The sequence below is a fragment of the Cydia amplana genome, chromosome 6, assembly GCF_948474715.1.
Source record: "Cydia amplana chromosome 6, ilCydAmpl1.1, whole genome shotgun sequence".
In the NCBI taxonomy this organism is placed as follows: domain Eukaryota; kingdom Metazoa; phylum Arthropoda; class Insecta; order Lepidoptera; family Tortricidae; genus Cydia; species Cydia amplana.
Genome location: NC_086074.1, coordinates 18537 through 44471, shown reverse-complemented (window position 1 = coordinate 44471; position 25935 = coordinate 18537). Strand labels below are relative to the sequence as shown.

The following is a 25935-nucleotide window of genomic DNA, read 5'->3' as shown; positions in this document are numbered from 1 at the left end:
ATCTCCACCAGAAACACAACTAGACATTACTGCAGAATGCCGGTATAAGAACGAGTACTCACCTATAACCTTATCCTTACCATACATACTATTAGCTCTCGCCGCTGATTGACAGCGCTGATTCCGTATGCACGTCCAATTACAAACCACGAGACGCGGACAACTTACAAATTAGTTCCATGCATTTATAATGAGATCGTATTGCCACATCTAGGTAGGTACATACTGTACAATGTACATAGTCTACAGGAAATCATTTAATGAAATAAAATGTACCTAACCCTTGTATAAAAAACATTTATTAGGTAACCATAACCGTGTATAATTGTATATTTATCATTAGATTCATTACCATTAAGTAACAAAAATATATTCCGATTGTAAAATGATTACTTATATTATAATATTTATAACTACCTATAATAACTTAATGTACCTAAGTACTAAACAAAAAAAATGTTGAGCATCATTCTGAATATTTTAAAACAGCTGTCTTAATTTTTAATAACAAATAAAAAAAAGGAAAATTCAGTATTGAACAGAATCAGTAAAACAAGTTATTTTGGCGCCACTGTCATATCATATTCCCAATATAGACGTCTGTCCCCGCACCACGTGACCGACTCGGGGACAGATAGGAATACAGCAGATCCTTTCCTTCCTTCCTCCTTCCTTTCCTTTCATTGTATTATAAAATATACAGATAAATAACAATGGAATGCATCATACATCGTTTGTCAGTAGCTAATGTAATAATTAGTATTATTACATATTGGACTTGGAGGATAAAGATTGTTCAATAGTAGAAATGTTTGTTTTGGAGTATTTTTGTTCATTTAAAAGCGCCATTACAATTGTTTTTTGTCAATTCAGTAATGCATATCGCACCCGGAAGGTATAAACTTATAAATTGTAATGTCGTCTTGTATTTCATGGACTCTACCGGCTGTCTGTTCGTGTGTATGTGTGTGTGTGTCTACAGTTTGGAAGGAACGTAGGTGTCCCAATGCACGACGTCGCGCCACCACTGCGGCCGCTCCAGGGCTCCGGGGTACGTCAGGATGCCGTCCCGGATGTGCTTGTACACCTGGCGACAGATTGTACGCATTCATGTCGAAGTATAATAATATAATAATAAATCATTTATTTCAAGTAACTTTGACTCATAGATATTGTTAGTATGTACTTATAGCTATGTTAGTGTTTACACTTATTATTAAGTTACGTAGGTAGGTACCTACGGATAGGTATCCGTAGCGCAAACTTACTGAGTATACAGTCATAGAAAGGAATCCCTTCTATAATTTGTCCGTTACCAAAGTAGATTCGTGTGAACGTGACGTGGGATACTGCAGAGAAGTGGGAAAAATTGCGTTCTCATCTATGTACAAGTTCGGGTGTATTCTCATTCGTCCCCGCCGGGCACGGATGGCAACAGGTGCATTCATATGAATCATTCCCGTCCGTCCCCGTCTCATGTACGGCGGTCACGTGGGGCGGGGACGAATGGGATTACACCAAATTTCGGGGCATAATATCTGCGCGCAAACGAGACGGTACGTACCTCGCCGTCGGCATATCCGAGCACAGAGTTGAGGCACCAGTCGGGCGGCGCGAGCGTGTCGGCTAGAGACACGGCTTCGGGCGCCAGCTCCGCGCACAGCGACAGGATCCCCTCCCGCAGGAGCGAGCCTTGGTTCGCGGAGAAGAACCCGCCCTACAAATAATACGACCAAAACTAGTGTTACCGTCTCGAGATAAATTCGATTCGGGAAATGACAATTGATTAAGTTAAAGCCGTTTTTATAACAGTATTTAGTGCCATTGTAAGATATGTCCATCCGGCTGCTATTTTAGTGCAAAGTTTATCAAAAGGCAGGGCAGGGTGATTCGGTAATAAATCGGCGAATACGCCTCAGTCATTTTAGTATTTGTACATACTATTTGAGATATGAAACACGGAGCTTAGTTCCCGAAACAAATTGAAATAGCTGTTTATTCCATGCTATAACAGAGCACACGTAGCCCTTCTATAAGTAAGTATTATTTATTGGATTTAATTTAATATTCTTTAGCGTAAAAATCTTTTCACTTTCTTTGTTTATTTAACAGATTTATATAAACTAGTCAAATTTCGGATTAAAGATTTTTTATTATTCTCATAAGAAATTTTACATTTCACTTAACGAGAACTTAGAATAAGTACATAGTGGTTTTCACCAGTAAGCATAATTACATTATTTTAATGCTAAATCTTAATTAAGGTCTTAAAAAGTCTTAAAATCTTAATTAAAAAAATCTTAAAAAATTTAAAGTATCAATTAAAACTGATCTGTCTGAATAAAATAAATATTAAGTTTTTCTTCGTCGTATTCTTATTACTTACAATGTATAAAGTGGCCATGTGCCTCTCGAGCATGAAGGCGCCGTACAACGCCACCAGCTTTAGCAGCACGGCCTTACACGCCGCATCTTCGAACGCGAGCGCCGTTTTGTAAAAGTGATTCAAGATGAAATGCTGAAAATAACGACGATACTAAATAACAATAACAAATTATTTACTCATTCATCTACGGTCGCCGAGAACAAGTGGGAATAGAAATAATAGAATATTGCCCTTAACATTCATGAGACATTTGACCCGTCACAAATGGAAACCAAACTATTTCTACCTGTCCCCAGCGGGCCCAAATAGGAATACACCGATAGAAGGTGTATCCCCATGTCCCCGCTGGGCATAGATCGGAATAGGTGTCGGTGCCATATGCCAATCAATCACAACAACAAATACTTATTTAATACTGTTTCTATCTATATAATATTAGTAAGAGCACTATTTAGTTAAACTGGTCGTAAAGTTTAAAATGTCAATGTAACATATGAAATCGTCGAATTCTTTGGCATATAAAAGTGCATCGCATGTATTGTATCGTACGTACCTCCCCGTAGACCACTGACAACGTGACAGCGGTGTAGGACTGCGAGTCGTTCCTCACTCGGTAGCTGCTCTTGCCCTGACTCTCGAGTCGAGACACTTTCTCCGCGGTCAGCTTCAGCATGTAGGTCGTCAGCCACTCGTACATGTGTACCACGTCTGAATAAAACAATAAGCGAATCACATAACACATACGGTAAAAATTGATGTATTCCCATTCGTCCCCGCCCCACATGACCGCCACTATACGTGAGGCGGGGACGGACGGTAATGATTCGTATGAATGTACCTATTGCATTTGAGCCCGGTGGGGACAAATGGAAATACAACTAAAATAGACACCGAGATCGCTACAAATCTTTATACCTAATCAACAACGGAACGGAACGCAGAATAAATAGCTCCTATTGTAGACTCAAGATAAGACCGTTACTAACTATTGAAGATATTGAATTGAATTGAATTTATTGTATTTATTACTTCCTTTGTAATATTTTGTAGGTGGAAACAAATCTCGGTAAATAATTGGTAATAATCGGTAATAATTCGGTAGACTCGAATGGCGTGTCGGCGAAGATCGTCCCTTTCGCCTTTCATGATTTAGATTTAGATTTAGATCTATTTATTTCATAATATGAAATTACAATATAAATGATTTTACACTAATCTATACGAATTTATATTATGATCGTCAAGTAGGAAAATAACAATTGATTATAATATTTATAATTATACAAATGTCAAGCAATACACAATTTAAAAACCATTATAAGCAATCAATTAATTAACTTACAATGTCAAATAATATAAAATGAAAAAACAATGTCAATACAGTAAGCATGGATATCTCATAATGATCGTCAAATAAAAATAAAAATGAAATACAAGTCAATAGAAAAATTAGTTACATTAAATTTATTGTATTACAGGTCATTTCCATATATTCATTTACAGAATATAATGGATTATCCAATAAAAAGAGTCTCAATTGGCGTTCAAATGATTCGTCAGATGGTTCGGTTCGCAATTTTACAGGTAGACGTTCGTAGTACGTTGGTCCAATCACCCTCGGATTTTTGACTGAAAGTGCCATGCGACGCGGCACTGTGCGTAGTCTATCCGTGGATCGGAGCTGTTTGCCCGCAACCTCGACACGTTTGAACATTTGGCAAATTATTTCTTACAAACATTAATACTTGAAATATGTAAAGTGAGTAGTGTGTCATTATGCCAATTTGCTTGAATAGCTCCTTACACGAATGTCTGGCTTGGACTCCGGCTAGCAATCGAACCGCCCGTTTTTGAAGTATCAAGACTCGCTTTGAATCTGTGGAATTTCCCCATATTAACGTCCCGTAAGATATTAATGAATGAAAATGGGAAATATACACAGCCTTCAGTGCTTTTCGTGATATAAGTGGCTGTAGTTTCTTGATGGCGAAGACAGCACTACTCAACTTATTGCATAATTGGTCAACATGACACTTCCAGCCAAGGTTCGAGTCAACCGTAAAGCCCAGGAATTTGCTCTCAGAACACAATGGCATTGGGCCGTTTGCAATACACGAAGGTACTGCAGTGCCACGAGCTGAAAAAATCATCACGTTTGACTTCGCGACATTCAAGAGCAACCCATTCGACGAAAACCACAACTGTAGCTGATCACATGCCTCACGGATTTTCTCAGCAAGCAGTTCATGGGGTTGGGCCCTCACGACTACCGTTGTGTCTGCCGCTCGTTATTGCTGACGGAAGATCGTTAATAAATAACAGAAATAAGGTATTGCCGATCGCTGACCCTTGAGGGATGCCCAAGTTGACGTGGCCTGTGTCTGAGATTTCTGATTTTCCATTCGTGGACATTTTCACCACCTGCCTACGGTCCGACAGGAATGACGTGAACAATTTGAGTCATACCACATGAAAGGTGATGTGGAATGAAATGAAGTGAAAATTTTGTTGGGTTCTTCTTTCCCCCGCGGGTCTTATTTGGCTGTTTTCAGCCATATTTTATTGACCCTCTGCATTTTGGCCAGGATTTCCCTTGGCGGGGTGAATTTCGGGGGGCAGAACTTATGAGGAGTGGCCGTTCTAAAATATCCATAATAGGTGAAAATTTGTGAGCCTTCGTGTGCTCCCAATCCCTTCCCGTGAATATTTCGAAGATGTCTGTGTATGTTTCTCGTCTTGGTGTGATATCCACAGAATACGCATTGTTGAAATGGTCCCTCCTTTATTTTCGGTGCTCCCGTTGCTGTGGGGCCCTGGAACAAGAGCTCCATATTCCTCCACCGCCTGGTTCTCGGGGTATCTGCCCTCACCGAGTTTGGGCTCGTGGCCTCCGTTCCGGAGGATCTTCTATCCTCCGGTGACGGAGCCCACGAGCTCCCTGAGTCCTGGAACGGTTCCTCGTCTTCGTCATCCGTGAGCTCCGGTGCTGGCTGAGTCTCTCCTTCTCTGGTGGAAGGGGAGCCAGCCACGCTTTGGCCGGATGCGGCCACGCCTGTGCGCCTCCAGAGGGCGGCGGCGGAGGCGCAGAAGACGCAGAGGAGGAGGAGGAGGAAGAGGACGAGGTGGAGTCGTCCGACTCCAGCTCCGCGAGCGGTTCCCCTGCGCGTCCGATCAGTTCCAGCGGTATAGCTACTCGTATTCCTTCTCGGTTGTTTTCCCCCTGGTGTGCCTCGTCCTCCTCCTCCGATTCGGCCTCCCGCTCCTGCAGTTGTTCCCCGTCGCTCGATCCCGGAGCCGGCGCGGCACGCTCCACCCCATCCGGTGCTCTTCGCTCCAGCTCGGGATCTCTGTCTTGTTCCTCCTGTTCCTCTGCCGGGGGGGGGGGCATCAGTTGGGGGAGTATTGGGGGTGGGCTGCTCCTCTGCCTCCCGCCCCAAGCAGATTTCGGATTAACTCTCGCTGCGATATATTTAATCGCTGCAGAGTCAATCTCGGCTTGTTGGTCTTCCATAACAACCGCCGCGAGCCTCCTCAGCTCCTCGAACTCCCCCTTGCACGCCTCGCACACCATCGTTCTGAAATAAGCCAATTTTACAATCTTTTGTTAACTCTTCAATATCTCCTAGAGTACTACTGTATTTATTAGTGTGTTAGGTTTTTAATCGACTTCGGTCGCCTTCCCAATATTTACACATGGTCTATAATAACGCTACCACTAGGTAAGTAGGAATTACTTTAATTGGCCAACCTGAATTTACTGTTTATTTTGTTTAGAAACTACGATTAGTACAATGCATTAATTACCGTAAGCATAAAATACCACTATGCTGGCCACTATACAATATTTTTACGCTTTAAGGCGTCGAAAACCACTCCACCATTAAACATTTCTCTACAGGTATATTGATTTTACTACGTTTTGTTTTATCGATCTCTTGTTAATTGACCCTTGTGTTATTTAACATTATTAAAAGATTCCTATTTTGCTTTAGAGCCGTTTGCTTTTGCGACTCTTATCATGATCCTCCTAGCGTACCTCATAAATGTGTGTCGGGTGTCATCGCTCTCGATCAATTCCCATAGGTTATCTCCAGTAATTTTTCTACCCATACCGTGTTCGCACTCCAGGCGCTCGTAGTCATATCTAGGGCACTCTGCCAAAATATGGGATATTGACTCGATCGTCCTGTCGTCGCAAACACAGTATGGGGAGGGGCCGATCTTAAATCTATACAAGTATTCTTTTATCCCACCATGTCCCGTTAGGATTTGAGCGTTTGTATTGTCAGCGTCTAACTTTCCGAGTATCTTCTTTGCCTTTCTAACGTCCCTGAAGAATAGCCGCGTCCCGGCGCCAGTTTCCGCTGTTGTGAATGAATAGGTGCTGCCACGTTTTTAAGGTATCGTCTCTGATGGTTCGCTTTGCGTAAGATAGGGGGAACTTGTCATACATTGGCGCTCTTTTGTTTCTAAGCGCGGCGTTTTTGGCGAGGTCGTCTGCTCTCTCATTGCCCGGTATTCCCACGTGCGCTTTGATCCAGTACAGTTCTATTGAGTTTCCTTGCTCGTTTGCCTTTTCAATACCCTGTCTTATTCCTACTGCTACTGGGTTCAGTGATTCAGGGTCGCAGATCGATTGTAGGGCTGCTCTAGAGTCGCACAAGATGCAGCCATTTTGCTTCCTCTGAACGATCAGCGCTGTAGCCCGCAGTACCGCCATCAGTTCAGCTTGGAAGACTGTACAGAAACTCTCAAGTCTGAAGCTTGTTGATGATACTTCTTCGCCATTTTTCCAGCAGGATACCCCACTGCCCACCTTTCCCTCAATCTTACTTCCATCTGTGTAGTATATAAATATCCCCTCGGAAATTGACTCTAGGTCTTGCGGGGTGTTCACAAATCCAAATTTTTTGCGACTGCGTTGTGCTGGGTGAGGGAGCTGTGCCGGATGTACTCTTCCTTGTAGTGCGCGACCAGGTAGTGTTGTAATTTGTTTGCCCCTTTTTATTTCGTAAATTTCCAGTTGTTCCTTCAATCTAAGGTCCAGGGGGAGGATACCAGCCAGTAGGGTTGCCGACACCAGTGAGACCGTTCTATGCGCTTTTGCTATTTTAATTGCGAATGCTCTTGTTATTTGATGTAGACGGTTTCTAGCGTATACCCTGCTGTGCACTCCCCCCCAGGCTCCAGCCGCGTATAATATTGTCGGTTCCACCACTGTAATGTAGATCGACTTGAGTATTTCCGGGTTTAGTCCCCATTGTGCTTTAGCCATCCTTGCCACTCTCTTGTACAGGCTTATTGCTTTGGCAACCACTTTTTCCAGATGAGGTTTAAAGCTCAAATTATTGTCAATAGTTAGGCCTAGCATTTTTACTTGTTCGGTGAGAGCAAGTGCGATGCCTTGGAGTTGGAACTTTGGTGTGTCGTATTTGAGCCTCTTGGTTATTAGCATTGCTTGGGTCTTTTGGGGGGCAAATTTCATTTTATTTTTCCTTCCCCAGTTCTCCACTAGTTTTAGGGCTTCGTTTATTTCCTTTTCCAGCTCGGTTGTTGAGTCCACACTCGCCATAACCAGAATGTCGTCCGCGAAGGCTTGGATTTCCCTTCCTCCTGCTTGGGCTTCCTCTAGGAGCGGGTCCAATTGGAGGTTCCAGAGCATCGGTCCCCCTATAGAGCCTTGTATGCAGCCTCTCTCTGTCTCAGCATGGGCCCTCTTCCCCAGGTAGCTCAGTTCCACTTTGCGATCACTAAGGTAGCTGCACAGAATGCCTAGTATGTGGTGGCTTATGTTCTTCTTTTTGAGCTCTGTGATTATCGCCGGCCACCATGCAGAGTCGAATGCCCCCTCGATGTCGAGCGACACTAATGCCACCAGTTGCTTCCTTTTAAGGCCCTTGTGTATAAATGTGAGGGCGTCGTAAAGAGCATCTTCTGTACTCCTCTGCGGCATGAATCCGTATTGGCGCGGGTTTATACCTTTCTTGTTTTGTAGCTCCCAGGTTAGTCGCCTTATGATCATCTTTTCGCAAACCTTACCTATAACAGATAGCAGTCCTATTGGTCTGTGTGCCTTCGGGGTGTCGTAGTCGTCTTTGCCCGGTTTCGGGATCACTCTTATGTATGCTTTCTTCCAGATCCTTGGGAAGTACAGCCGGCTTAAGCATTTATTGTAGATCTCTAGCAAGAGCGGAGTCGCTCTTGCGACTCTGAGGACAATGTCGGCAGTGATTCCGTCCTCTCCTGGTGCCTTCCTCGGGTTCATCCCTTGCAGCACTGTAAACATCTCGTCCACTGTGAAAGGGGTTGGCTCTTCTGCTCTATCATTATTTTCGACTTGTCTCCGGATCGCTAATGCTTCCTCTCTGATTCCCATGTGCTGTTGGTCATCCTGTGTTGGATCATCCTTGGGGTGAAAAGTATCTATTAGAAGTTGGGCCGACTGTGCTGGATCAAGTATATTTCCATCCGCTGGGGACTTTAGAAGGCACTCTCCGGCTGTTGCACCTTCCCTTCCGCACTTCTTTATAACCCTGTAGGTGGTTTTCCATTGATCTTCTCTTTCTTGTCTTGAGCAGAAGGCCTTCCAGCTCTCTGTTATCGCTCTCTCTATAGATGCTTTGTATTCCTCCCGCGCCTTGGCGTACTCCGCATAAACTAGCGTCTTCCGGGCTGGGTTTGCGTTCTGTATCCTTCTTCGTGCCCGTTTCACTGATTTCTTTTGTTCCTCCAGCTCTTGATTCCACCAGGAGGTTTTCCGGGGTTTTCCTCGGTTACTGATAAGTCGCACAGTACGCCTGCCATCTTGTGCTTCTCATCAAGGCCCGTAATAATAGAGTCAATTATTTTGTGTGCTGCCATTGTAGTTGACCGTTTTTTCCTATACGCATACTGGTTATCAGTGAGCAGGTCTTGTTTTTCCAAGTATGCCATCAAGCTAGAAGATAAAATGGACTCCACTATCTTTGAGATCGTGGGTACTATGGTTATTGGTCGGTAGACCTTTAGACGGTAGACCTTACCCTTAAACACCGGGCAGACTCTAGTATTTTTAAGCACATTTGGGTACGTACCACTTCGAAACACGGAGTTGATTAAAATCACCAAAATATCCGCAATAATCGGCCAAATACTTAAAATAATATTTAATGACATGTCATAAACTTCAATTGTTGTACGGGTCTTTAACATTGATTTTATTGTATTATTCAAGAGGTCACGTGTAACTACAGGGGGTTCGAATTTTTGTAAAATAGATTTGCTTAAGTGTTTACTGACATATCGTTTGGACAGTGACTCATCGCTATTTATTACGTATTTTGTAGCAATATTAAGAAAATGCGACTTAAATTCATTTGGGATTTCTTCATGAGATATTACGGCATTTGTATCCTGTTTTTTTAACGAAATCACTTGGGGTTTTGTTTTAAATCCTATCTCTTCGTTTACGACTTTCCAGATTTCTTTTGATGGATTTTTACTTTCCACCAGTCTGTTTTCGATAAATGACCGCCGAGCTCTTAGTGTTTCAGATTTTATTAATTGGGAGTAGTGATCAATGCAGTCAGATATCAGCTGGTTATCAGGATATTGTCGTCGTATCTCATGAAGATCCCTGTGCTTTTGGATATATTCACACAACTTGTCAGATGCCCATGGAACGGATTTTTTCTTTTTTAGCCGCATCTGTTTAATCGGGAAATGTTTTATATAGAATGTCAAAATATTAAATAATTTTATCAAATTTGCAATCGATGTCAATATTATTATCATATATAAAGTCAAAATTATAATTAGAAATGTCCCAAAAGAATGAATAAATTGATTCATGATTAAATAGCCGGTGTTCAATTATGCCGTTCATATTACAATGTATTTTTCGCATTCACTGTGGCAACACCTTGTCACAGTTAAAATTCAAATATTTAAAAAATAAACTGTTGCTCTGTCATACAGTTGACAGAGCCAGTGTGTCAAAAACCTACCACCAGTTCACATCCCCTTTCGTTGCTCTCGTCTATTTTCGCACCTTTTATTTAAAGCACTACTATACTAAGTACCTTTAGTCCATTATTAAGATCAGTGTTGTGTACCGGAGGACGCCGAACTCATCCGTGGCGGGGAAAATCTGAGGTCTAAGTTGGCCGACTGCAGGTAACGATTTTACGCTTCCTCTAGCTTGCGACAGAAAGCCAGAATCACCACCAGCGGTCTCCAACGGTGACCAACGATTTGGTTCCCACTGTCTCCGGATCAAAGGTAACTTCGCTTACACCTATACACACTTTAGTTTCAATTTCCATATTATTTATCCCCAATTTATCCCAACTTTCTTGCTCCATCGGCCCTAAATTTCACTCTCTCTTTCGCCCCTTTTTCGCTAAATACAGTCCACCTTTGCTATCGAACATTTTGGCCTTCGATCCGCATATTTTGATAAAGCACCTATGGTTTGTCGTTTCTCGTTTTAGTATTCATAGTTGCTTATCGAATTTGTGTTGTCATCTTTTACATTTAAAATTTAGGGTAGACTTATAAAAGTTCGAGGGTAAGCAAGAAAGTTGGTCGTGTAGTGGTGCTTTAATAAAATCATTCGGTCACCTTGTTAATATCACTGGCAACATTTTTCATAATTGTCAAGTGTCAACTGTCAGCTGCCAGCCAGTCATTGAACTCATTGAAATTGTGGAAGGTGAATTGCAGTTTGTTTTGAACATTTTTTTGTGTAATTACTGCAATTGTTGTGGAGTTTTGTGTTTATTAATATGGCAGGCGGTGATAAATCTGTCGAGAAAGAGGATGCTGGTGTAGATACGGTGATGATTGCTCGTGACTATCAGGTAATGAGAATTGAGTATTTGCAAATGTTGTCGGATGCTGAATTAGCGTTGTGTGACGAGAGTGAGTTGTGTACAATTGCGAAGAACTTTCATGAAGCTCAAATAAAGCTTCTAAGTACTGCTCCGCGAAGCGAACACCGCGAGATTTGTTCCCATACCGCGATGTTCGACTCTAAGGTTAGGGCAGTGAGATCGCGTTTGCAAAATAGAAAGCAGGCTTTCGCTGGGGCTTCCGGAGTGTCGGGGACGCCGCAGCCGGTCTTGCCGAAGTTGCCGAAGTTGCAAATTAAAGCTTTCGATGGGAAAATTGACAACTGGGTAACATTTATACAATTATTCAACTCATTAGTACATAAGCGAACAGACATTGCCCCGGTTGAAAAGTTACATTATTTGTTATCGAGCGTTCAAAATGAGGCATATGACCTTATTAAAAATTATCCTGTCACCGATGACAATTACAAGGTAGCATATGAGGCGCTGTACAAGCAATATAATAAAATTAGATTAATTGCTACAACTTATTATGACAAGCTTGTTCAGTGTGAACCTGTAAAGGCGTCCCGGGCTAGTGACCTACAGCGGGTTCATCGGGTTTTCACTGAGAATCTGTCTATCCTGAAAGGTTTCGAATTGCCGGACAAGAATTTCTTGCTTATTCAATTATTGTGGTCAAAGCTGGATAGGAGCACAAAGGAGCAGTTTGAGTTAGAGCACAACTCGGATGATATCCCGGAGTTTGGGAAATTGCAGGATTTCATTGAAAAAAGACATCGGGCACTAGATGCTGCAGGGTCAATGGGGTTTGTCGCTAGTACTCCTCAGCCTAGTAGTAGTAAGCCTTCTAGTAAGCCAAAAATGGCCTTGGTGGTCACCGCTCCAACGTGTGTAGTTTGTAAACAGGCTCATAGCCTCGTATCCTGTCCAACCTTTTTAGAATATGACCCCGCTGATCGGTTTAAATGCGTGAAAGAAAACAAGTTGTGTATTCTATGTTTGTCGGGATCTCATTCTGTCAAGTCCTGCAAGTCAAAACAGCGGTGTGAGCAGTGTCGTTTCTCCCACCATACGCTGTTGCATTTTAATAATGTAAATGTGCCTGTCTCCCCGGCAGTGGTTGTAAATAGTTCGAAACATCCACCTGACACATCAAATCCGCTGGCAATGGTGGCAAGTAATGTTGCGGCCTCTTCTTTGTTTGCAACTGCCAAGGTTTTGGTGAAGAATGCCCAAGGCGATTTGGTAGCGGTAAGGGCTTTGCTTGACTGTGCCAGTGCTTGCAACTTTGTAAGCGAGGCATGTGCAAAGAAGCTTGGTCTCCGGGCAGAATATGGGAAGCATGCCGTGACTGGTATCGGTGAAGTGGTGTCTAGGCCTGGTGGCACATTGTCATGTACCGTCTCGTCCAGCCTTGGAAATTCTGATACTGCTATTTCGGTAGAGGCTTATTTGTTGCCAAAAATCTGTCCGGAAATGCCAACGGATCACGTTGATGTCTCATCATGGCGACATATCAGGGGCTTAGAGTTGGCTGACCCTCATTGGCACATTCCAGGACCTGTTGACTTGCTCCTGAACGTTAACATTCTCGCTTCTTCGTTGCGCCCTGGTTTAATCCATGGGGCCCCTGGCCAGGCGACTGCCCTCAACACCATTTTCGGGTGGATTCTGATGGGTGACGCTGGCGACTGTGCTACGGACATCTGTCGTTCTCGGTTCCGTGGTAACAGTTGCCAACTGGTCGTGGGCAAGTTATCGATTGACGACTCTATTAAGAGGTTCTGGGAGTTGGAAGATGTCAGCTCTCCGAACACCGTCATCTTGTCGAAGGAGGATCAGCTGTGCGAGGAATATTTTCTCGCTAACTTTCGTCGCACAGAAGAAGGTAGATTTGTCGTTCCTCTACCTTTCGCTGACCATTCCAATAAACCCACCTTCTCGGGCTCTCGAGCCATCGCTCTTAAGAGATTTTCGTCGCTGGAGCGGAAGTTATTGAGTAACTCCGACTTCTACAAAAACTATGTAGCCTTTATGAAGGACTACGAAAGCTGTCGCCACCTCGAGGAGTGTGACCCTCCGAGGGTGGATGTGGGGAAGTTCTTCTACATTCCCCACCACGGAGTATTGAGGCCTTCGTCAACCAGTACTCCTCTCCGGGTCGTGTTTGACGCCAGTGCCAAGGACAACCGAGGCATCTCGCTAAATGACGCGCTACTACCAGGGCAGAAGCTGCAAAACAACATCTTCCACTTACTCCTTCGTTTTCGGTGGCATAATGTTGTTTTCACGGCCGACGTCAAGCAAATGTATAGGCAAATTTTAGTGTCCCCGGAAGATGCTGAATATCAGCGTATCCTATGGCGTCCGTCTGTCAATGAGCCTGTCCGGGACTATCGGCTGCTGACCGTTACTTACGGAGTTTCGTCCGCTCCTTACCAAGCTCTCCGCACCATTGCTCAATTGGCGAGGGAATCGGGGGAAGAATACCCTTCTGGTTCAGCAGTTTTAGACCGCGACATCTATGTCGACGATGTGGTGTCTGGAGCTCATTCTGTCGAAGAAGCACGGAAGCTTCGTTCGGAGTTGTCGACGATATTAGCTTCTGGTGGCTTCCATTTGCGGAAGTGGACGTCGAACCACCAGGAGTTCTTCGACGGTGTCCCCTCCTCAGACTTGTATTCTGAAGACTTTCGGGAGTTCAACTCCATTGGGGACATCTCTCTAAAAATTCTTGGCCTCTCGTGGTTACCTCAGGCGGACGACTTCACCTTTCGAGTGGCTGTCGAAGATCGTCGGTGCACTAAACGTACCATCCTCTCGGAAATTGCTCGAATTTTTGACCCTCTGGGCCTGCTCTCACCTGTGACGTTCTTCGCGAAGTACCTCATGCAGTTGCTCTGGGTCTCAGGTGTCTCATGGGATGACGACGCGCCAGAGAACATTGTATCCGAATGGCGTGAGTTCAAAGCGCAGCTGCCCTCGTTGAAGTCCGTCTCTGTTCCGCGTCGTATGGTCAAAGATTTCGTTTCGCTCGAAGTCCACGGGTTCTGCGATGCCTCAGAGCGAGGGTTTTGCGCGGTGGTTTACGTTCGAACGTCAGGCGAGGACGGAACGCAGTATGTCCAGTTGGTCTGTGGTAAATCGAGGGTGGCACCCCTGCGTAAGTTGTCTATACCACGTCTGGAGTTGCTGGCCGCGGTACTGCTTGCCGACCTGGTGGAGTCGGTCGCAACAGCTCTGGAGCCTCTCCACAAAATCGATAAGGTACAGGCGTGGTCCGATTCTAGCGTTGCGCTTACTTGGATAAAGTCTTGCCCTTCCAAGTGGAAAACTTTCGTGGCTAACCGCGTGAGCCACATCCAGGAGATTATTCCTCCCGATTGTTGGCGACACGTGAGGACTGGCGACAACCCAGCCGACTGCGGGTCGCGGGGGCTCTTGCCGGATGACCTGGTCCACCATAGTAACTGGTGGAAGGGTCCATCTTGGCTCGTGCTGGACAAACCTGACTGGCCTAAGTCAACGTTGTCAGTCGACGTGGATGTCCTACACGAAGAGCGCAAGGTGACTGTCCTCACTGTCTCAGTACAGGAAACGTGGACAGACAACCTAATGAACAAGTTCTCGGCACTGAGGACACTCCAACGTGTCCTCGCATATTGTTTTCGTTTCGCGCACAACGTAAGAAACCAAAAGACGTCCAACAACCTGTTGGACGGTCCTTTAACACCCCTGGAGATTAAACAGGCGCTTATGTTCCTCGTGCGTTCTGTTCAACAACACCACTTTGCCTCGGAGATCGAGAAAGTTAAAAACAATCTGTCGAACTCTCTCCCGAAGGCATTTAAGAAGTTGTCTCTATTCCTCGATGACGCGGGTCTCTTGAGGGTGGGCGGACGCCTGTCGCGAGCTTCTCTCGAATTCGATGTTAAACATCCCCTGTTGTTACCCCGCGACGATCGTCTTACCTCCCTCTTGATCGACGAGTACCATAAGCGTTTCATGCACCCAGGCGTGCAAACGCTTCATAATTTGCTAGCGCAGCATTTCTGGATACTGTCCCCAAAACGAGCTATCCACTCAGTCACGTCGAAATGCATGAAATGCTTCCGTGTTCGACCACTCGGTGCTCCTGCGCCGTTCATGGGCGACTTGCCGTCTTATCGGGTAGCCCAGCTCAAAGCGTTCCTGAGTGCTGCTGTCGACTTCGGAGGACCTTTTGACATAGCTCTGGGTCGCGGGCGAGGCAACAAGACCTACAAGGCTTACATTTGCGTCTTCGTGTGCACTTCGACTAAGGCTGTACACACGGAGCTCGTCACTGAGCTGTCCTCAGACGCATTTCTCGCCGCGCTTCGCCGCTTCGTCGCGCGTCGTGGTCGGTGTAATCGGTTGGTTTCCGACCAGGGCAAGAATTTTGTCGGCGCGAGCAATGTTCTGCAACGTCTCGTAGGAAATGCTGCTACGAATAGCGAGATTAAATTCGAATTTAATCCGCCAGGCAGCCCTCACTTCTCAGGTCTGGCTGAGGCCGGAATCAAGGCTGTCAAAACACATTTGGCTCGAGTCATCGGTAGCCAGAGGTTGACGTACGAGGAGTTTCTGACAGTCTTGACTCAGGTTGAAGCTCTCCTTAATTCAAGACCTCTTACTCCTCTCAGTACCGATCCTAATGACTTATCGGCCCTCACTCCGGGCCATTTTCTCACAACGGAGCCCTTATCTGTCGTGCCCGAGGAAGATCTCTCGGATGTTCGGGTAGGGCCACTTCAACGGTGGAAGTTGCTGCAGAAAATGCACCAAGACTTTTGGAACAAGTGGTCAAAAGAATACATGCATACTCTGCAGCAGCGAATGAAGTGGCACGACCGGCAAACCGACGTCCAAATCGGTGCTCTCGTGCTCGTGGTTAACGAGCAGACAGGCCCCATGAAGTGGCCTCTGGGTCGCATCGTCGACACTCATCCCGGGTCCGACGGGATTTGTCGTGTGGTGACCGTGCGCACGGCTACGGGATTGTACAAACGGCCCGTGGTCAAGCTGTGCCCTTTACCCGTCTAATCGCTCGTTGAGCGCTACTATCGTGTCGTCTATTCTGTGTATAGTATTAGTATTATCGTTCTAACTTTACTTGTATCGTCTTTCTTTTTGTCTAGTCAAAATACTAGTGTATTTTGGTGGGCGGAAATGTTCAATTATGCCGTTCATATTACAATGTATTTTTCGCATTCACTGTGGCAACACCTTGTCACAGTTAAAATTCAAATATTTAAAAAATAAACTGTTGCTCTGTCATACAGTTGACAGAGCCAGTGTGTCAAAAACCTACCACCAGTTCACATCCCCTTTCGTTGCTCTCGTCTATTTTCGCACCTTTTATTTAAAGCACTACTATACTAAGTACCTTTAGTCCATTATTAAGATCAGTGTTGTGTACCGGAGGACGCCGAACTCATCCGTGGCGGGGAAAATCTGAGGTCTAAGTTGGCCGACTGCAGGTAACGATTTTACGCTTCCTCTAGCTTGCGACAGAAAGCCAGAATCACCACCAGCGGTCTCCAACGGTGACCAACGATTTGGTTCCCACTGTCTCCGGATCAAAGGTAACTTCGCTTACACCTATACACACTTTAGTTTCAATTTCCATATTATTTATCCCCAATTTATCCCAACTTTCTTGCTCCATCGGCCCTAAATTTCACTCTCTCTTTCGCCCCTTTTTCGCTAAATACAGTCCACCTTTGCTATCGAACAGCCGGCGTTCAATTATGTCATTTGTTTTGGTATTTTGTAGTCCTCGTCCAATAGTAATAACAAACTGTTGCGCGTTGTGATCACTAATTGCGGTGTCCACTGACGATACACTAAGGAGTTCGCGAGTACAATTCGTTATTCCGCAGTCAATGGATGTCGCGGAGTCAGCGGTTACGCGAGTCGGAAACGTCACAGTGTTTTCGCAGCCGTAGCTGTTAAGTACGTCATCGACTTGCTGCATTAATCTATTGTCCGAGTTATAATCTACATTATGATCGCCAATTATAAGAAACTTTTTATTTTCGTCAGAAATTTTAGACAATAATAATTCTAAATGTTCTAAATAAATGTCAAAATTACTATTACATGTTCGATATAATACAATAATAATCAAGTTATTACGATGAATTTCAATAGCCGTAAATTCAATGTGATATTGAATATGCGTTCAATATCACATTGAATTTACGGCTATTGAAATTCCTCGTGCTATGCTATGCAGGTCGTTGCGTTTTTTATAGTGCAATCCGTCTCGGATAAATATATATAGCGATACCCCACCATGGGCGTCGGCGCGCGTTCGACAGTAGCAGTTTGCAAGTGCATACCCACATAACTTTACGCGTTCAATCTCATTTTTACGACACCAAATTTCACTTAAACCTAGTACATCTGGTCGCGTGTTACACGGTAACAGTTCTAGTAGTGATGTTTTACCGCAAACAGATCTTACATTTTGGTGAATAACAACAAATTTGTGTTATATTTGGTAGTCAATGCGCTCTGTCGCGCCTTGGGGTTTTTTGGCTGCACTACATTGAAAAAGCGTACCTTAACACCGTCCGGCCGATTACCCGCACTCCTCGCGAGCTTCACCTTGTCAGCCGGAGCGACGCGTAGTCACCCCGGGTGACGACCGGTCGATGGCACATCGGTTCCGGGATCTCCACCTGTGTCCGGACGTGGTGCAGACTGACAACCCCGGCCGGTGCAGGTGCAAGTGGCGCTGTTGACACTACTAACTGGCAGGTCGCACGATCTCCTCCTCGGTGTGCCACGCGCACTGGTCGGCCAGCAGAGCGCGCGCGCCGGCGAGGAAGCGCACGGAGCCGAGCGGCGAGCGGGCGGCGCCCGGCCGCGCGCGCCGGCCCCACGCGCCGAGCAGCCAGCTGCTGGTCTGCTGCAGCAGCACGCTGTTCTCGCCCTCGTACGTGCAGTTGGCGTCGTTGTCGTCGCGAAGATCGCCGATGCCGGCGGCTGCGAATCAATCGATAAGTATAATTCATTCGCGAGGACCGGGAATCGTTGCGGTGCTCACGAGGTATATCGAAGATCGAAACGTTACTCGCGAGTGAACAGACGTCCGACCTTTAAGGTACCCGTGTCCGCCGCAGCACTCGCGGCAGTTCTGTATGCCGTCGCGCGCCGCCCAGCCGCACACCGGCTTCACGGCCGACGACAGCGCGTGCATCTCCGCGCCCCGCGCCGCCGCCAGCTCCGCACTCTCTGAACCTGTCCCCGAAACAAAAACTATCAAAATGTTACCCTTAGATTCACCGATTTCTGAAAAATTAAAACTTTTCCGAAACGTATCGTCCTCGTAGAACACTTTTTACGGGAGTTTTAGGTAGGTGGGAAATAAATACCTTAACCTAAACGGAGCGAACGGTTTATGCTATTATTTTTCTGATCTAGAAATCGACGAATGAAAGAATTAATAAACATGTATGAGTTATAGTGTTTTTTTTTATTAATTCATAAAATGTACACAGCATTACAGCGGACTAATCTAATACGCTGTGAAATTTATAATAGACAGTATTTATACAAACGAGGTACATGATACGGTCTAGAAAGGAAAAACGGAACAAAATGTCAGAAAGAAAAACTAATAAACGACAGAAGATTCACGCTTATCCATCGCCTCACAAAACTTCATACATTCTTTACACAGATACTGATAATCGCTCTTACCCATAATATTATCGATGGACATCTTGACGTGCGCCTCCCCGAACCAGTTGCAGAACACGCGCATCGCGAACGTGGCCGCCAGGTACGGCAGCAGCCGGATTTGCTACGGATAACGCGCACGTGTTTTTATTACGTACTTTATTATAGGAGGTACGAAATGACAGCGTGAACGTAAACTTGGCGCCTTTTACTCTGTCATTTATGCCTTGGCTATAATCCTGAGCTAAAAAACGAGATTCCTATTATGCTTTTGTCAGAGACTAAAAATTAGCGCGGTAGGTATATTAATCATTTGTCCCCGCTTCGATGGAGCGGGACGAAGACCTAGGCTTAGATAAAAATAAATCAAATCCATACCCACGCTTATATGCGTTACATGAAGTGAATAATAATAATTCAATCCCCGGCTATCCCCGAGGAATGAAGATGGGAATGAATTATTTACATACGCGTGAGTCAAGTGGAACGCACACCTACCTGCTGCTGGTAGAGCAGTACCGGCGTCTCCTCGGCGGCGCCCTCCTCCCCGAACTGCCTCCTCGCGGCGGAGTACCTCACGGCGATCACTACCGCCTTCTGCAGGTAGTTGGTCGAGATCGACGTTATGTGCACGCGCCCACCTGATCGGAAACACAAATCCATGCAATCATTGCAAATCCACCAAAACGCGAGTTATTTCGTAGCTGTCATCTAACATATGTATATAAGTAGACATAGGTTACTAACATAGTGTTAAGTCTAAAATGTTACTAACAAAATATAGATCGTCTTTTGGTCTGAAATGAAGAATTTTTATTTTTATTTTATTTATTTTATATCGCCTCACCCGAAAGGATGCCGAGCGAGGCACCGAAGCGCTTGGCGGGGTCTCGGAAGGGGGTGCGGTAGTCGCCGTTCTCGTCCACGCCGCCCAACTTGTCCAACGCGGCCTCCCGCGGCAGTCGGTACTTGTCGAACATCACGAATCTGAGAGGAAACATGTACTATAATTGGGGACAATATCCGTTCACATTTTTGACAGATTCATAAAAAGAAGGATATCGGTCTTCCGGCTTCAATTTAGATATCGTCTACGGCGGGTACGATAATACCGCTCACAAGTAGCGGACGATCAGAGAGAATCCCTCGCCTCGTCACCGAGACCGACGTGCCGGCGGCGCTCACCCGTTGTCGACGCCGTTGAGGCCGAGCTTCTCGCCGAGGTCGCCGACGGTGACGCCCGCGAGCGGCCGCAGCGTGCGCGCGTCGCGGACCGGCACCACGAACGCGTGCAGGCCGTGGTTCTCGCCCTTCGACACCAGCATCGCGTACACGATCGCGTGCGTCGCGCACTTACCTATCGATAAATACTCCTATTAGAGTTGCACTTTTTCCTCAGACCTTTTAAAATCTAAATCGCTCGTGCCGTGCCGGGTGAGTGAATGAAGTGAATGAGAAAATTAAAAAATAAAGTTTGTCAAACTATATCGTGTTACTTATCAAATGAAAGAGCTCATTGTGAGAATCTCAAATATATTTTTTTTATAATTTTAGGATAAATAGTTTAGCAGTCATTCAGAAAATAGGCAAAAAATAACCATTCCCCCCTCCCCCTTATATCCGAAACTACGGGGTCTAAAATTTTGAAAAAAATACACAAAATAGTTCTTTACCCATAGATGACAGGAAAACCTATTAGAAATGTGCAGTCGAGCGTGAGTCGGACATAATGTACGGAATCCTCGGAACGCGAGTCCGACTCGCACTTGGCCGATTTTTTTAAAGATCTAGAACGTATTGTGTTTTATGTTATGTATACTTGTCGATGTTTCGTAGCTTTTTTAAAACCTTAAAGCGAAATTCATTATGTTGTGTTGAGTGAACAACTACTACTACTAAACTTCAATTTAACAAATTCTATACTTAATGAAAAAGGTGTTTATATAATTATATTTATTACGCATGCAAGGAGCATTTCAGAAGTTAAAATCGATTCCTTGAAATATCCCGATCTGTCCCTGCCGCGGCCATGTCAAATTATTCTCACGTGTCCCCGGAAGGTAATGACTATTCTCATATGGTCATGCCTTAGTTACAAGACTAGAGACAGATGGGAATATGTACAATATTATTACTATTACAGTTATAAGAAAAAGAAATCTACTCTTAAAATATTATATTACCGTTCCGTACTTCGCCAACCCTCATGACTCCGCCATTAAGAAAAAGAAATGGAATCTACAAGAAATATATTATTATCGACCCTGTTCCCAAAATTTAATAAAAATCGGTTGACAATTGAGACGCGTCGAGGTGAACAGCTGGACCGGACACGAGCATTTTTTTTTCCCAAGTTGTTACTGAGATACGTTTCGCTTCGTGCTTGCTCGGTGATTATTACTAGTGGCTCTGTGAGCTGTAGACCTCGCGAGCAGAGCTTAAAACTGAATAAATGTATGGCAAAAATATTTATTAAAATATAGGTAGGTATAGTATAGCCTGACCAGTAATATATGATAATTGTCAAGAGGGCGCTGTTATTCTCATGTATAGGGTGACAATTCAGTGTAGTATGAAAAAATTAGTTCCAGTGAAATTCCGCAACTTGGCGCACCCTCAATAGATCCTGGTTCACCTATACATGTAATATAAATAAAAAATTAAAAATTACATAAAGCTACAAAAAAAAATTAAACGAATACACTTAACCCGCGCTTGATAAATAAAAAATACGAAATTTTTAATTTTTTCAAAATAAAAGAAAAATTAAATAAAAAACAACTATACGAAATTTAAGTATAAAAAAATACAAAAAGTTATGTAGCAGTATACAATTACTGGGGATGGAACCAGGGACCTCCCGATGCAAACAAAAAAAGCGAACGTTTGCAAAATACGCCATTATAGTTCTTACTAAAGCTGACGAAATTTAGCTACTCATTCTCAAGTAAAAACTAAATATCTAAATACTGCCAAAACCAGCGATACAAATTTTCTGAATTTTTGGCCATTTAATCTAAACATATCTCAAAAAGAAAAAACTTATGATATCGATACGACTATTTGTTTAGGCGGGAGCTATCACGACTCCGCCATTTTGAAAAATTACCAAAAACCGGATCGACAAAAAAAAATTATTTAGTCATAGAATTCGGTCACAAAATTTCACGAAAATCGGTTAAGAATTACGACCTGTAGACGAGAACATCCGGACATACAAAAGCAAAATGCCCGAATCAAAACGTAGACCTTCGCTACGCTTCGGTCAAAAATATGACGACTCACCCAGCGAGCCGACCCAGCACTTGGCGGCCTCGAAGTCGGGCGAGTGCAGTATGAAGCACTCGTGCTCGGGGTCGTACGTGGCCGTGGTGCGCATGCCCTTCGCGTTGGAGCCGTGCGCGAGCTCCGTCAGCGCGAAGCAGCCGCCGATCCGGCCCGAGTCGCTCGCCTGCAACTTTCACTTGTCCCTAAATGGGCTGCATCTCTAGAAACTTATTAGTGTAGGTACTTCATACCCACTTGTAACATTTAACTAATAAACTAGTAACCCGGTCCCGTTTGTCAAAAACGAAACTTCAAAACGCAACACAAAACCGTAAAGTAATTTTACCCGGATCTTTGTAATAACCTTAACCGCTTTGAGACATTTGACATTTAATGTAAACGGGTAATTGAGAGATGTTCAAACATACAATTTCTACCTTAATAGGTATTTGTGTTTAATTTTAGAACCATTGACATGCTATATTATGTGTAGTTAATAGTGAGAATACAGTGGTCATACCTCAATGAGTGGAAAGTGGTGGTCCCGGCCACTGCCGCGGACGGTGTTGGAGAACATGCGGAAGGTGAGGGACAGCTTGATGGCCAGCGAGCTGTCGAACATGAACATGGCCTCTGTGAAGGATTGGAACAGCCGCGGGTGCATGGCTATCTGTAAACAAAACATACTTAATGTTAAATAAAATTGCCTAAGATATGTTTAAATTATATTTCTATATTAATTTAAATTATATTTTAATGCCTAACTTATCCAGTGTTTATTTGTATTATATTAAAATGTTATTATGTTAGGTACTTTAGTTCTTAGCTCTTAGATGTATTGCAATACCCTCACAGGGTTGTGTTGAGACATGTACCTAATAAATAAATATGAAAATAATTATCCCTATTTTGCAGGCGACTGTTGTAGATACATCATTTGCAGGGAAATGGTAGGGGTATTTTTTGTGCATTTATTTATTTCAAACAATCATTCTTCAGTATTCTTTAGATAGTCCTAGCAACAAGCATAATAAATTGTTTCAGTCTCCATTTGTAGCCACTCACAATTAGTTAATACGACATGACATATCAGGCTTGATCAGCCCTTCACTACTTGCAACTACATATATATGTGGCTTTCCATTAGGGTCCTCCTTATGCTTCACATGCATGGGGAATGTTTCCATCAGAGAAGGGTCACAGGAGAGGGGCTGCACGTGGAGCATAAGGACCCTTCTCTGAGGGAAAGGCACATATCTTGTGGTTCATATAATTTAAACTTGAATATCAAGACTATCTTTATAAATAAATATAGTAAAAATCTGAATAGGCTTATTTATGTGACATATTAGCCAAATGTAACATAATAAATTGATCACAAACCTCTTCCAATGGCACTAGGTCAGCGTTGTGGATGATATACATGCGCTTGGTGGCCATGTGTCTCTGCTCGTCCAGCGTCGCGGTGGCCTCCGCATGTTTAAACAGTGGGTGCTCCTCCATGAAACTCCATATTTTGTTCTGAAAATTGAATTAGCTTGATATCTAGGCCATATTATATGATAGATGAATCAATATGTAGAACCACAAAATCCTGTAAACTTTGTATTTATTTCCTTAATTATTATGCATTAAAGTCCATTTGATCTGTCATTTTTAACACAAAATTCATACAAAACCAAAATGATTGCATAGCAAATTGCCCAATCAGACTGTTATTTTAGTACCCCTATCTCGGATATAAATCACAGCTTAGATATAGGTAATGTTTGTCCATTAATCAATACTGATAATTAAACAAGACAACAACAGTTAAAGACAAAACTTTGCTGATAAGGTTTTGGTATATAATGTCCATACATACCTACTTATAACATTATAACAGTACCGAAATAAAAATCATTCTTCATCATAATGTAGGCCACACTTGAACAATTCTGAACAGTCAAAGATACCTTTGTTCTAATAGCTTGTATGGAGTCGTAGGCGAGTTTCATGCGCCGCCAGTCGAAGGAGGCCTCCTTCCTGAAGGCCGTGAGCGGCCCGCGCGGCGGCTCCGGGAAGCTCGCCCGCAGCTCCGCCTCGCTCGCTTCCATCATCCTTCTTCACGCAAAGATTTCTGAACAATTTCAACAACAATGACACCACCTACTTTACCAAAGTTGACTGAACTTGTGAACTTTGAACGACGTAATAACACTAACTAATAAGCGACGACCACAACAACTGTATAATCAACTTTTCGAGTTGTTCTGTCACGATGGTCTTGAACAACTTTGTAAATTATTCTGAAAACTTGCAATTCATTGGAGAATAATAAACGGACTTTGTATGTATTTTATTAAAGACTAGGCCTTATTATTGCATACATAAGGTGCTAAAAAAGTAAAATTTATGCTAAATACTCGACTTATAAATATTCACGGCAGAAAACAAATAAACTTGTAGATGTCTGGGCTGTCTGGCTGTCAGTGTCAATGTCAAAACAACTTGACATGACCATAGATCTAGTATATTTTCTATAGAAGTGCTGAAATATGCGTGCGACCGGACAGAACATACGCAACGCGACAAAATTAAAAACTCGTTTTAATCTGGAGGTACGGCAGTGCCCCCGCCAAGTCGAGCAAAACAAAGACGCACGCACAGCCGTACCATCCTTTTCTCGAAGCGATTCAGGCCATTTTCGACGTCCTGTAATTTTGTGCTGGCTAAAGCTAGAAACCTGAATTTTCAGTGACATATAGGGCTTAACATGCGTCAGATATATTCTTAAAAACATTCAATTTGAACTTAATCATAATCATCGCATTTATACGTGATAAACTATAACTTCTAGTTTAAGAATTATTATAAATCAAAGTTCCTTAGTTTCGACACTGACACACACACACACTCACTCACTCGCTCACTCACGATCACCATAATTCTAAGGTACTTCTAGCATACCCACAAGCTTCAAATTTTAAACATAAGCAGTTTTCAGCTTATCAAGCCATAGAAAATCTAAAATTATTGCAATATCAGTCACGTTTTAAAGATTTAAGAACTGCATAAGTAAGTTTGTAGTGCGATATAAATATATTGTATTACAAAGTTACTTTTGCAGTTCCAACAAATAGTAGGTAAAGTAAAGGTGTTCCAACAAATAGTAGGTAAAAAATATGTGAAGTTATTATATGTGTATAGTACGAGTAGGTATGGTATGGCTATGTGTGTGAATGAGTGAGTGAGTGTGTCAGTGTCGAAACTAAGGAACTTTGACGTACAATAATTCTTAAAATACAAGTTCAGATTTAATGTTTTTGATAATATATCTAAAGCATGTTAAGCCCTATAATATAGGGCATATTATGTCTCCTAAAATTCAGGGTTCTAGCTTCAGCCAGCACAAAACTACAGGACGTCGAAAATGGCCTTAATCGCTTCGAGAAAAGGATGGTACGGCCGTGCCTCGTTGTTTTGCTCGACTTGGCGGGGGCACTGCCGTGCCCCCAGATTTATGTATAAATGCTCAAACTGCATGTAATTAGCGCTAGCGTTATGTTCAATTATTTTTTCTCCGCTCCGTACATTATGCGGTATTATGATTCTCAAAAGTTGACATTTGAGATCGGTTTTCCTAGGATAGCGGTGCCGTCATATAGCGGCCGTCTCCATACTAAATAATACGGCTAAATATGGATGTCGTAGTATTTGTATGGAGACGGCCGCTATATGACGGCACCGCTTTCG

General features: G+C 43.7%; 1 protein-coding gene across 1 annotated transcript; it reads right to left on the bottom strand.

The window, feature by feature from the left end:
- Positions 1–947: 947 nt before the first annotated feature.
- On the bottom strand, positions 948–24284 carry LOC134648610 (peroxisomal acyl-coenzyme A oxidase 3). The gene is made up of 14 exons (XM_063503093.1): positions 24156–24284; positions 23584–23721; positions 22721–22870; positions 22219–22384; positions 20119–20290; positions 19781–19920; positions 19432–19574; positions 18955–19057; positions 18349–18492; positions 18004–18237; positions 2940–3094; positions 2387–2518; positions 1565–1717; positions 948–1087 (listed from the first exon to the last, which is right to left on the bottom strand). The coding sequence occupies exons 1-14, from the start codon at positions 24195–24197 to the stop codon at positions 977–979; spliced, it is 1983 nt and encodes a 660-aa protein (XP_063359163.1). The 5' UTR covers positions 24198–24284; the 3' UTR covers positions 948–976.
- Positions 24285–25935: the final 1651 nt, after the last annotated feature.

Bases quoted from the DNA above. Each gene is read 5' to 3' on its own strand.
- LOC134648610 (XM_063503093.1), bottom strand. From the start codon at position 24,197: ATGAAACTCGCCTACGACTCCATACAAGCTATTAGAACAAAG. The intron at 22,385-22,720 runs GTATGACCACTG...TGAAAGTTGCAG, and splicing joins ACCACTTTCCACTCATTGAG to GCGAGCGACTCGGGCCGGAT. The intron at 3,095-18,003 runs GTTAGTAGTGTC...TGTTTTATTCAG, and splicing joins GGAGATCGTGCGACCTGCCA to ACGTGGTACACATGTACGAG.